General features: G+C 30.1%; 1 protein-coding gene across 3 annotated transcripts in view; it reads right to left on the bottom strand.

Moving 5' to 3' along the window:
* Positions 1 to 12,380, bottom strand: part of LOC145753023 (cytoplasmic dynein 1 heavy chain 1-like) — a 31,873-nt gene that overhangs the window by 2,834 nt on the left and 16,659 nt on the right. For 2 of the 3 annotated variants that reach the window (XM_082569404.1, XM_082569405.1), the window contains exons 49-82: positions 12,090 to 12,276; positions 11,850 to 11,965; positions 11,568 to 11,684; positions 11,308 to 11,475; positions 10,938 to 11,248; positions 10,593 to 10,844; positions 10,124 to 10,304; positions 9,664 to 9,807; positions 9,371 to 9,474; positions 9,149 to 9,236; positions 8,835 to 9,026; positions 8,528 to 8,757; positions 8,229 to 8,375; positions 7,988 to 8,143; positions 7,664 to 7,838; positions 6,997 to 7,184; positions 6,655 to 6,818; positions 6,182 to 6,344; positions 5,703 to 5,930; positions 5,253 to 5,412; positions 4,761 to 5,006; positions 4,315 to 4,523; positions 3,790 to 4,042; positions 3,386 to 3,517; positions 3,126 to 3,266; positions 2,902 to 3,018; positions 2,632 to 2,786; positions 2,290 to 2,401; positions 2,004 to 2,108; positions 1,465 to 1,641; positions 1,142 to 1,270; positions 878 to 1,039; positions 296 to 510; positions 14 to 232 (exon numbers count right to left, since the gene is read on the bottom strand). In XM_082569404.1, the coding sequence (XP_082425530.1) occupies positions 14 to 232; positions 296 to 510; positions 878 to 1,039; positions 1,142 to 1,270; positions 1,465 to 1,641; positions 2,004 to 2,108; positions 2,290 to 2,401; positions 2,632 to 2,786; positions 2,902 to 3,018; positions 3,126 to 3,266; positions 3,386 to 3,517; positions 3,790 to 4,042; positions 4,315 to 4,523; positions 4,761 to 5,006; positions 5,253 to 5,412; positions 5,703 to 5,930; positions 6,182 to 6,344; positions 6,655 to 6,818; positions 6,997 to 7,184; positions 7,664 to 7,838; positions 7,988 to 8,143; positions 8,229 to 8,375; positions 8,528 to 8,757; positions 8,835 to 9,026; positions 9,149 to 9,236; positions 9,371 to 9,474; positions 9,664 to 9,807; positions 10,124 to 10,304; positions 10,593 to 10,844; positions 10,938 to 11,248; positions 11,308 to 11,475; positions 11,568 to 11,684; positions 11,850 to 11,965; positions 12,090 to 12,276 (5,843 nt within the window). The remainder of the gene's footprint in view (positions 1 to 13; positions 233 to 295; positions 511 to 877; positions 1,040 to 1,141; positions 1,271 to 1,464; positions 1,642 to 2,003; positions 2,109 to 2,289; positions 2,402 to 2,631; positions 2,787 to 2,901; positions 3,019 to 3,125; positions 3,267 to 3,385; positions 3,518 to 3,789; positions 4,043 to 4,314; positions 4,524 to 4,760; positions 5,007 to 5,252; positions 5,413 to 5,702; positions 5,931 to 6,181; positions 6,345 to 6,654; positions 6,819 to 6,996; positions 7,185 to 7,663; positions 7,839 to 7,987; positions 8,144 to 8,228; positions 8,376 to 8,527; positions 8,758 to 8,834; positions 9,027 to 9,148; positions 9,237 to 9,370; positions 9,475 to 9,663; positions 9,808 to 10,123; positions 10,305 to 10,592; positions 10,845 to 10,937; positions 11,249 to 11,307; positions 11,476 to 11,567; positions 11,685 to 11,849; positions 11,966 to 12,089; positions 12,277 to 12,380) is intronic. The other variant, XM_082569406.1, reaches the window with a different exon arrangement.

Raw genomic sequence — 12,380 nt, 5'->3', positions numbered from 1 at the left:
TAAAATAACCAACCTTTTAAGCGTGAAAATTCTCTCCAAAAATGTGTTCAATAATCTTTGATCGAAATCGTTGTCGATTCTACCACCATACACTGCTTGTGAGAATAAGGTTCTCAGTGCATTCCATGGCACCTTATCAGGTGGTATGTTGTCACGACCCTTTCCTGCCGCGTCAACCCAGGTGTCAATTGTGTCACAAGCCACGCGCAAGTCAGAGTCATTAAACTCGTAACTAAAATATCAAATATCAGTAAACAGGAATTAAAATTTAAAATTATTATTTTTTTTAACTTACGTTTTACTCCAACCTAAAGGAGCATATCGCAACCTTTCTTGCACTACAGCATGAAACCAAGCAAGAAGAAAGTAAAGTCGACCTCGCTCTGCTGGGGGCTTCTCCACTCTTCCAGATGTTGCGACTCGGCTAAATGTGGAGAGGAGGTTTGCTTTTACACCTGGAGGAGGCTCGAAAACAAAGACTCGACCAGCTCTTAACAAATTTACCGGGATCTGAAAAAATGTCAAAATGTAAGTTGCAAAATTTAAAAAATTACAAACAGTTTTTTACCAGAAAACATGTTTTTATTTAAAAAAAAACAGCAATAACGATATGACATTTCAGCATCTTTTTTTTTAAATTTTAAAAATTAGTTTTATAAAGAAAGGCAGTATCATTTGCTAGGTTTTGAAAAAAAACAGTTTTTAGGCAATTGATGACTACCTAAAAAAATCTTTTTTCAATAAAGGGGCACCACCAAATAGAGGGTGACCTTTATTTCGATAAAGGTTTAAATAAGTAGGCACTGTTTTAATAAAAAACCTACTTGTGTATGGGTGTTATCACCCCCAAATAATATTTAGAAATTTAAAAAAATACCTTGGGTGTGACCTCCATGGTTAAAAACAAGCGGAAGCTAGCGTGAGGTTGCAGGGTGTGAAGTTTTTTCTCAAGTTGAACCAACCAACCTGGGGCAAGGTGGACGTTCTTCAACATCACCCACCTTCCAGATCGAGATGCAGAGTTGATCGCCTTTTCAGCCTAGAAAAGAATTTTTTTTAGAAACATAAAAAAATTAATTATTATTTTTTTGACAATTATTGTCGTAATTTTTTTTTTACAAAAAATGTTTTAAAAATTTACCTGATTAAACCCTTCACTTGACCCAATAGCAATTGAGGTGATTTGTTTGTTGAGCTGGGTTGCCAAATCATCTACTCTGTTGCTAGCATCATAACCAGGTAACGAACACATTAATATTGGTTCTGAGGCCTATAAAAACAATGTAAAAAATTTTAACTAAAGTAAAATTAAATAATTTTAGTTAAAATTTAAAAAAAATTTAAATAAAAATAAGAACAAAATTAATTTTTCACTTTTAGTCTTTTTTGATTTTATTTTGCTTTTTAAAATAAAAATAAAGCGTAATATATGCTTAACAAAAAAAATTTAAACCAAAAAATTACTTTTATTTCCTCTTCTACTATCAAAGCTAAATCCATTTCATGTTCGCTGTCTGCCATAAAATTTTCCCCGAGAACAGATTGGACGTAGGCTTCAGCCGCTGCTGGTATCCTGTCAGACCTTAATGCTTGAGTGATCAATAGCGAGTGAAGAGCCGTGCTTGGTGCCCCGGACGCCTGCTTTTAACGAAAATGCTACATTTACGTGACTATATTTTGTTACAACATCAATTTAATTTTATGCAACTTAAAAACAATAAATTTTAAAGAAAAAAATCTATAAATATTTATGTCCAAATTATAGGCCTATTAAATAAATGATATTGCTGTTCATAGTACATGGGTAAATTATTGCTGGCAAATACAAGTTAAGAGTTGCAACCATATTACCAATTATAATGCCAGCTATAGGGCAGGTTATTGGCTTGTTTAATTAAAAAAATTTGTTTATTTTTAAGAAAATTATTTTAAAATTTCTCTATTTCATTTAAATTTTTTTTTATTTATTAAAATAAAAATAATTTTTTAAATAATTTTTAAACCTTCTGAACCCCATTATTGTCAGTTGTTGTTGAACTCCAAATCATGGGAACTTGAGCCTCAGGCGAGGAACTTTTCAACCATAACTCAAACTCATCACTCGAGCCCTGAAAAGAAAACTCAAGTATTACAAATTTCATCAAAAATTTTTTTTATTTAAGTTGTACTTTTTTATATTTTAATTTAAATCTTCTCATGAAATATAACTGCTATAGTGTTTCAAAGTAATAATTAAAAACTAATTTTTTATAGCCTATAATCTTTTTTTTACAAAATTTCAAAACTAACCAGAATTTTCTTGGGTAGATCTTTGAAACCAGATAATGCAGACAACCTCTGTAAATTATCAGCTTGTTCTTCAGTTAATCCACTGATAGCTTGTATTGTGTTATCCACTTGCCTGTTTAAATGTAAAAATATTCACGAATAAAAAAAATTGCTACAATCAAAGAGTGCATTAAAATATTAAGTAATATTAGAAGTTGCTAAATTTAATACAAAATGTTTAAAATAATTTTAAAGAAATTTAAAAACTTTAAAACAAATCAAAATATATTTCGTAGTTATCAGGCTATATAAATACAAATTAATTCATTAAAATATTTAAACAACCAAGAACAAAAAATTTACTTGATGACAACATCTTGTCCTCTCAAGAAGTGGTCGTATTCACTTTGCATTACTTCACCTGGCACAAAACCCCTTAAATAAATTCGAGCGAGTAAGATGGAGTAAGTTACTCGGTCTTTGTGGAGTAATGAGCGAGCCACTCGGTTGTATGAAGTCTAAAAAAAAGTTTTTAATTTATTTTTACCAAAATTTAAATTTTTTGGAATAGTTTTAAAAAAACTTTTTTTCAGGAAAAAGATTAGAAAGTAATAATACATAAAAAGAACTTACCTCAAACAGTCCTCTATTGATGAAAACCAATCTTTTAGCAGGATCCTTTATTATATTGAGTTTTGGGTTCTCATATAATACAGTGTGGTACACACTTAAGAAAAACTTAAGAGAATACTGTAATAAATATAACAAAATTTTAGTTAAAACTTAAAAGTTATATTAAAGTGTATTTATTGATAATGTTACAGAATATATAACCAATTTTTTTTAAAAAGGCCTGCCTGGTATAGGAAATGGAGTTGTGGTAAAGCTTCCAATGTGAAGTAGATGGAAGAACAAGCAGAAGCAAGAGGTTGATATTGTTGAGAAACTGTCTCGACTTCTTGCATCACAACATCTGTTTCCTCAACTTTTCGCTGAACCTAAAAAAACAGCAAGAAAGGTTAATTTCTGTTTTATTTTTTTTTAAATTCTGACATATTTTTCTACATTAAAATAAAGATTTAATATTTTAAATGATTTTAAATTAATATTTTCTTACTTCTGCAGCTTCTTTCTTTAGAGTCTCAAGTGCAGTTATAATTCGATCATCATCCAATATCCTCCCTTTCACATCATTTAAGGTTTGAAGGAGAGATTTTTCAAGTTGTCTTAATCTAAGTTGGTATTCTCCCTAAAAGAAACAAAATTATTTCCTTTAACATCTTAATTTAAAAAAAATGTTAAATCCATTTTATATAAAGGAGCTTTGTTTCCGCTATATGTATGCAAGTCCAATTTACAAGCCTTTGAAATAAAAAACAGTATTTGCATTAGGTAAATCACCATAAGCAAATACTAGTTTTGGCATGATTACAACAAGCAATAGTTTTGGCATGATTACAACAAATGAGTTAGATTACACAATAAATTAGCTTTCAGTTTATTAAAAAATGGGATTTGTACCTGTAACTTTAACAAATCTGATCTCTTTGTATCCACATCAGGTCTTTCAGCCCTCAGTGCTTCATTCAAACATTGAGCTTGCAATGACCCTCTTGTCACTGTGAAGTTGATAAAGGTCACACGAGAGCAAAGGTCGGGGGGAAAGTTCACTGAAGGGTCACGAGTTGTTAGAAAAATGGTGAATGCGGGTGAAAGATCAATGTCCTGGTCACCGATGGTGATTAGAACACGACCTCCTGTTCGACGCAATTCTCTGAAATAATTTTAATGTAGGAAAATTTTTTAAACTTTTTTAAAATTGTTGTAAAAAAATAAAACAAAAATTAAATAATTAACAAAATAAAAATAGTTTCAAATAAATTGGGTATTATGGTTAACATTATCCTTAAAAGAAATTCTAAGCCAAATGAATATATCAAAAATAGTATCAATATATAAAGAAAATAGACACAAAAAATAGGTTGCGTAACTAAATAAATTTAAGCCCCTTTTTCGGTGTTTTACATATTTGAATAACCAAATTACCTATTTAATACAGGATTGAGAATAGGATCGTAACTTTCAACATCTTGCACCAACAAAGGGTTTCCAAATCTCAAAGAACTTTCCAGATTTTTGCGGAAAGCGTCATCCAAAAATGATGTCTGGGTGATTTTCTTGTCAGAATATTGACGAAGTATAAACTCAGTCGCTTGTCCAGATGGATCGATAATTAATGGGTAACGATTGAACCTCTACAAATATTTAAAAAAAAATTGTTTTTAGCAAATATTTTTCACTAATTGAAAATATTTTTAGTTTGCAAAATATAAAAATTTAGCTACCTACATTATATAATGTTAATTTTTTCCATTTATATAGCGCACCCTACACAAAATATTTGAAGGCAACGTTTTTTTAATGGGCAAGCCCTAATTTTTTATTTAGATTATAATTTCATTAAAAAATCTTTATTTTTAACCAAATCTTACCTTCAACATAATAGCATTCTCAGTACATAAATCATCTACAGGCAAAGCATTCTGTTGCCACTGTAACCTTTCATCAACAGTTGAGAGATATTCAACTCTAGCTAGGTCAGCCCTGAACTCTATACCAGCTTGTTGCAGGTGAGTTGTCCAGGCTAAGAACAGGTTCTGCCGCATGGCTTGATCAAAGTAACCAGCATATGATATGAATGCTGATGATAGAAGGCAGTCACCAGGCATAGTAGACAACTAAGGTATAATTTTTAATCAGTTTTTGTATAAGAATATTAAACATGGATAATCTAAAATTCAATCCTAATTAAATAACTTTAATATTTTAAGAAATAGTTTAAGACCAATTTAATTTACAATTTTAACCAAAAATTTTGAATATTTAAAAATAAAAAATAAGAAAAAACAATGTTAGTTTTCGTAATAAAGTATTAGTATTTCAGTAAATTACAAAATATGTTTTTTAAATAAAATCTTGCTAACCTGACTTTTAAACGAGTCACTTGTTTGTTCCCATCTTTCTTGTTCTTGACTCAAACTTTTAAGCAACCCCGTACTTCTAGTTACTTTTGCCTCCACGTTGATAAGTTCTTGTTTAATTGCTTGAGCTTCACTAATCAAGAGTGCATATTCCTCAGTGTATCTGTTACAAAAAATGAAGGTTCATGGCATTGGCAAGTTTTAATTTAAATTAAATTAAAGTTAACAAAAAAATTACAACATACATAATAACCTGTACAAAATATCAGCATCAACATATAGTATTTTAAATACTTGAAGATGAAAACATAAAAAAAATGAAAAAAAAGATAAAAAAAAAATTGAAAGATAAAAATATAAAAAACATTTACTTGAATTTAAATAATGATTGTACAATATTAAAACTTTTTTTTTCTAAAAAAATCCAGTACTAATTATGACATCACAACCCACCTTGCAATCGATTGTTCGAGGTTGGTGATAAGTGATTCGACCTCCTCGGCTTCTTGTTGGTTCTGAGTCGCTCGATTTTGCAGGGTTTCCAACTCCATTCTGAGTGGATCAACTTTCTGTAACATGTCTGCATATTGGAGTTGTGCAATCGACCATTTGACCAGAGGACCACATGCAATACTGGCTCGATAAATGGTCTCATATTTGTATGAAGGGTTGGACATGTATCTGAATGTAAAATTTGAATTAAAAAAAAATTAAGCCATAAAAATAAAAACTATTTAAAAAACTGTGTCTGAAGATACAGAATGGGATAAAACACTAAGTGTTATCAAAGTGTTTATTTTAATTAAAAAAAAAAAAAAATTTTATGGTAACAAATATACACTTCTTAACATTTAAAAAATATAACTTCTAAAGGACACTAATCCAAACCTAATAATACTATCTTCAACGTCTAAACATTTTAATATACAAACCTGTCATTCATTATCTTCCTTGTGTAATCAGATATATCGTCAGTCTGGAAGTTAAGAATTGTTGAAATAAAATTATCACGAATAATAATTTGCCGGATCGATTTCCAATCAGTAGTTTGTTCACCAAGTAATAAACAAATTGCTTCGAGACATAACTTAACACCTGAAAAAATAATAAAAATTCGTAGAGTCTTTTTTTGAAGATGTTCGTGGTAAAAAAGCTAACTTTATATCCCAAACTTAACTATTGTTTTAAAATCTTGTTTTTTTTTATTTTAAGCTTCCTACGGAAAATTATTTGCCTTACTAAAAAGTGCTTTAAAATAAATCTGTAAAAAATAAATTCACAACCTGTGTCATTATGCCCAGTGCCTTTATTACTACAAAGCATTGCCAAAATAATAATATATACCAGCAATAACCTCTTTTTTAGTAAAAAATTTCATGAAAATAAAGAACATATTAAGACAAACCTGAAGGTGGGTTGGCCATCGACCTGATCTCGACCAAATGTTGTTTTTTGATCGATCTCACAGCTGCTTTTGCATCCTGAACTGCTGGTTCAACCTTGGATAACTCATCCATGACCTTTGTGGTCTCCTCCTGGATGTGGAGGTTTAGTTCTTCCAGTTGTGTCCTGGAGAAATAAACAATAAAAGATAAAAAAAATATTTTAAAAGCAATCCAAAATGTTAAAACTTCTTTACTTACTAATATAAAACTTTTAATTTTTTTCCAATCTTTTTTAACAGGCATTTGATTATGTCGATAATTACAAAAAAGTTTTATCCAATTACCTGAATTTATCCAATTACCTGATTTTTCTGGATGTTTTCTTCTTATTTTCAGCTTCCTGTTGATCATTTACAACTTGTTTAAGTTTTTCGTTGGCCAAGTTGTTCTTGTATTGAAGTTCAGTATTTTTACTCGATAATTCTCTTCTCAGTTCTTCAACTTGTTCGACGGTTTCTGAGATTTTGCGCAAACCAACATTTAAGTGAATCTAAAAAGCAAAAATCAGAGATAAATATTATTTATAACAAAATTTCATAATAGACCAAGTATAGGCAACAAGTTCTAATAAATGAATAAATATTCATTGCAAAACAAAAAAATTGCCAGATGTTAAGGTTTTTTTATATTTATTTATCCTTAGTGTGAAGAGGTAAACTTCATGACCTAAACCTAAAGTAACATTAGTTACTCTGAACCAGTCTCGGGTTGCCTTTGGCAGTTTGAGATATTATAGAATATATTTGCCCACTAAATATAAATTACTGATTAAGTGTCGACTTAGTAGAAGTTCACACCATTATTAGCACCTTACTCGAGGACGCTAAAGCATGCGAGCAGTGGGATTCAAATCCACATGCTGCTAGTGCTTTAATATAAATGATATTGTCAAATGTTACAACCTTTTTGTCCATGAATCATAAAAAACTTAAGTTTACCAAACTAGTTCCTTATAAAAAAAATTTATACCTGTTGTTCTTCTAGGTCTGACTTCTTTTCGTGCATGAGTTTGGCATAATGGTTAATAAGATCCAAGTACGATCTCGGTGAGATAAGGATGGTGCGTGAACCACGTTTGCTCAATCTCTGGTTTGCTTGGTGCAAGGTTTGGTGGATAAACACACAAGCATTTACTACAACTTCTCTGTAAGAAAAGCAACAATTTTACAATTTATGAAAAAAAATTTAAAAACTTTTTTTTTAGAATTTGTCTTTTAATAAAAATAAACAAAAAAATGTTTATACAAAAATACCCTCAAAATTTTTTTATAAAAAAATAATTTTTAAGCAAACCTGTGAGTAGGTGTTGGTGATAATTTGTCATATACCACAGGTAGATATTCAGGTACGACATAATTCGAGTTTTCCAAATCCATTTTCATCGTGAATTCTCTTCCAACTTGAAACAATGCTTCTATTGACCAATCTCCAAACCAATTTAATACACATCTAAATATAAATAATTTTGGATAAAAAAATTAAAAATTAATCAAAAATAAAATTTTTTTTTTTTTAGTTTAAAAAACACTTGAACCTGTTGAACAAGGCTGGTGATGTTGCAGCTCTGTCTTTTAATCCTTCCTCAGATGGATTCATTGTGAATACAACATGCAAGTTTCTCATTACTTCACCTGTAAACCATCTGTACAACTCCTCTTGACTGTCAAGCATTAAACCCTCTCTGTTGACAAATTTGTAAATGACATTATATTTTGTTTTTAAAAGGTTATTATTATTTTTTTTTTTAAATTGGCCCCTTTAAATTTTTTTTTAAAACTTAGCCCCTTTTAATTTTTTTTTGAACTGGGCCCCTTTATGATTTGTTACACCCACCTTTGAGCCCCTTCTTTACACTGCGTCATCAATGCTGAATACTCATCACCCTCAAATAACCCTGGGACTTCCCCATTCGCTAACAATGTGTTCATTCGCTCCAAAAAGGAAGAGTCAAGAACATTAGACTCGTCCATGATAAACACTATCCTCTCTCCCTTGCATCCGGACCTACGAAGCACACTACGAAGATCTTCATCAAATTCTGTGGCCGAATACTTGCGATGGACCTTAGGAATATTTAAATTTTAGGAAAGATTTTTAAAAAATTTAAAAAGACTTTAAAAAAATTAATTTTTTATTTCACCTTGATTTGTACAACTTTAAGTCCGTTCATCCAAGCCACAAATCTTGAGAGTGTTGTCTTTCCGGATCCTGACACACCGATGAGGAGAAGATGTCCCTGAGGTTGTCGAAAGATTCGATCAATCCTTAAAACATTGTCGAGAACCTCGTTGAAGAGAACAAGAGGAACATCAAGCTCTTCCTCATAGAAGACCTAATAAAAAAAAGAGTTTTTAATATTTTGCTAAAAATGATATAAAAAGAGATATTAAAAATTTGGTTAGGTTATATTATAAAATTTGAGACAAAACTTAACAACAATTAATTTATCCAAACCTTAAGTCTAGCTTTAGTAAAGTCTCTCAATTCCTCCTGTTCAACTGGAACATAATCTTTACTCAACCAGTTGCTATACAGAATAGGTCTAAACAATAAACATAAAAAAATTAATAACAATTAAATATAAAAACATAGGACAATATATTAACCCCTTAAAAAAGTCTAAATTTTTTATTATATTTTCTAGTTTTGATACATAGATTTATGTTATAGTTTCACCTTTTCAAAGCTCTTTCTCTGGTTATGTTGGGAAAATGTTTGGTGGCAATCAAATCAATATTTTCTTCTGTCCATCTTCTCTCTTCATCATAAACTAATCGATCCTATATAAAAACAACACAAGTAATTATATTTGAAAAAACTAAATCGAGTACTAAGTAAAATTAATTTTATTACAAATCCAAAAAAAAATACAAATGCCATTTAATTCCACAATAAAACAAAAACAATTATAAATTATTGAACACCTAAATAAGACCGCAGCAACCCTTCAGAAAATTATAAAAATTTACCTGGAAAAGTCTGAGAGCCTCGTGAGCCCATATTCTAACCAAACCCTCTACTGCGAGAGTTTCAAGATGTCTCAAAGCCTCACAAATTCCTCTCACCCACCTTGACATCTCACGAGGAGAATAAATATAATGAGGTTGCATGTCCTAAAAAAAAATTAATCTTAATAAAAAAAACAAAAAAATTTAAAAATCAAGACAAAATTGTAAAAATAATTTTTAAAAAAATAGTTTAACGAAAGAATATATTACACTGCCTAAAATGCATATTATTTAATTTTTATGACTCTATTTAAATATTTAAAAAAAAATTTCTAATATAACTTAAATAAAATAAAATTTTAACCATTTTTTTTTTAATTTTATATATTAACATAAAAAAAAATACAAAGTATGATATATAATTATCCATATATAATTTCACAAATCAAATTTTATTTTACAAACTAAATCAAACACTTACTTGTGTGAATCTTTCTTGTGACATCATGTAGAATTCAACCATTGCATTTGTGAGTGGGTCAGCATACGGTCTTAACGAAGGAACCATTCTTAGCATTGCTCTGTTGAAGGTTCCATAAATTTGTTTAAGAGATGCAGAGCCAGGATGGTCGACATATATCACTGGAACATGCCTCAAAAACCTAAAAAAATAGAAAATGTTGAATAAACAAGCAAAACACGCAAAAAATAACAATTTTTAAGATTAGAAAATTGACGGAAAATAAAAATAATTTTATGATAAAAATTTCAAAAAACTTCCGTCAAAACTAAAAAATGATCCAGATAAATGTGAAAGTATTATTTGCCCTTGGCTTTGCAGGTTAAAAAAACAATTAGGTTTTTTTTTTTAATATTCGTTTTTTTAATAATTTAGATTTTTTTATTAAATTACAATTTTTTATCACAAAACGTAACAAAATTATTCTTACCTGTGAGAAAGAGGTTTTCTTCCTGGATCAGTCGGAGGATTGCAAGCTCCCACAAACTGAACTCTCTCCAACTTGATCCACACTCGATCGGATGTTCTATAGAATCCTCCATGCTCCACGATCTGACGAAGATACGAGATAACTCTTTGAGTACCATAAGTGTCCATGTCTGGGAGGTTGATCTCGTCGCAGAAGAGGACCAACCATTTGTTGAGTTGGATTGGAGCCAAAACTGTTCCACGAGGCGTCCACCTAAAAAAAAATATTTTTTTTACAAAATAAATTTAAAAAAAAAAGAATATAAACTTTAAAAAAAATATTTAACAAAGTAAATTTAGAACTTACTTGTATTCGCAGTAATGATCAAAAGTTTTTAACAAAAGCTCGGGTGTGGTCGCGCTCGAGAAATTCAAACCCACGACCTCCATGTCTGGCAGAGCGCGAAGTGCCGAGAACAATGTCATTGTTTTTCCTGAACCAGGAGGACCACAAAGTACCATGGGTTTGTGTTCAGCCAACCATGTGTAAAGTAATGCTTCATGGCGCACTGTGTCAAGCGTTGGCACGACAACATCAGGTGCTGCCACCTTGTGGGTCTCAACCTCAATTTGCGGGACTTTGTTCACCCAGGGGACCCATTCACCCGACATAGATACCTAGACAAAAAAATATAATTTAGCACAAATATTACAAAATAATAATTTTAATATTTTACCTCAAAATCGATAAGTTCTAGATTATGCTGAGCAGGTAAATTAATGTTCGTTGATCTTTTAATGAACTGTCCCAACTCTTCTCTCATTTTTAACTTTCCGTCTCCACTAAATGACCACAAGATAGAGTACAAGAGGTACTTTTGAATGTATTTTTCAGCTGTATTCAACTAAAAAAAAAAATATTATTTACTAAATTTCGTAATTCAAAATATAAAATTTATTTTAATTAGATTTATTATAGATAACATAATTTACTTACTGGCATGGCAAAATCAAGATGTGTTTGGTTATATTGTTGAATATTTCTGACACCCTGACTGATCATTGAAAATAAAGATCCCAATGCTCTTAACTTTGTAAAATCCATTATATGGTCCTGTAGAATAGTTTTTTAATAAAAATATCAAAAAAATTTTCAAAATTCTCAAGTATGTAGGATAAATAACTCTAGTTAAATTAAAGTTAAAGTAAAAAAAAAATTCTAAAAACCTTTTCTATTTTAGTAACATTTTAGGTATTTTGATGATATTTTGAGGCATACCTGTTTTTCGGAATAAGCAAGTGCATTAACAATAAGTCCATCAGATGAGAAAAAAGGTTGAAGAATATCACAACAATCATGCTGAACCTGCATTGCTGGTGACAACAACTTTCCTTCTAAAATTAATCAAAGAAAATTGACTTTTTTACATATTTTTCCATTTTTTCAAAATTTTTTAAATTTTTTACAAATTTTTTATTAATTTTGCATCATTTTTACTAAATTTTTTCTTCAACAAACCTTCTGGTTTCTTCTCGACTTGGAACATCTTATTGACTCCGGACACATCTTCTTCTCCCTCATCCAGAGATATGTTCCGGAGTTTTAGGAGGTAGTTATTGAACAGCATGTCGGTGTTGATCACATCCTCAGAGAACCACAACATTCCACATCGAGAAACTGTAGCTAGAGTTGCATATTTCAAATCCTAAAAAAATTAAATTAAATTTATAAAGTTTGTAACAGGTTTAAAAACTGAATTAGTTAAAACAAAAATTCAGTACAAAAAAATAGAAAACTGGATTTGGGCAA

The sequence above is a fragment of the Corella eumyota genome, chromosome 5, assembly GCF_963082875.1.
Source record: "Corella eumyota chromosome 5, kaCorEumy4.1, whole genome shotgun sequence".
Classification (NCBI taxonomy): domain Eukaryota; kingdom Metazoa; phylum Chordata; class Ascidiacea; order Phlebobranchia; family Corellidae; genus Corella; species Corella eumyota.
This window is presented reverse-complemented; position numbering and strand designations above follow the sequence as displayed.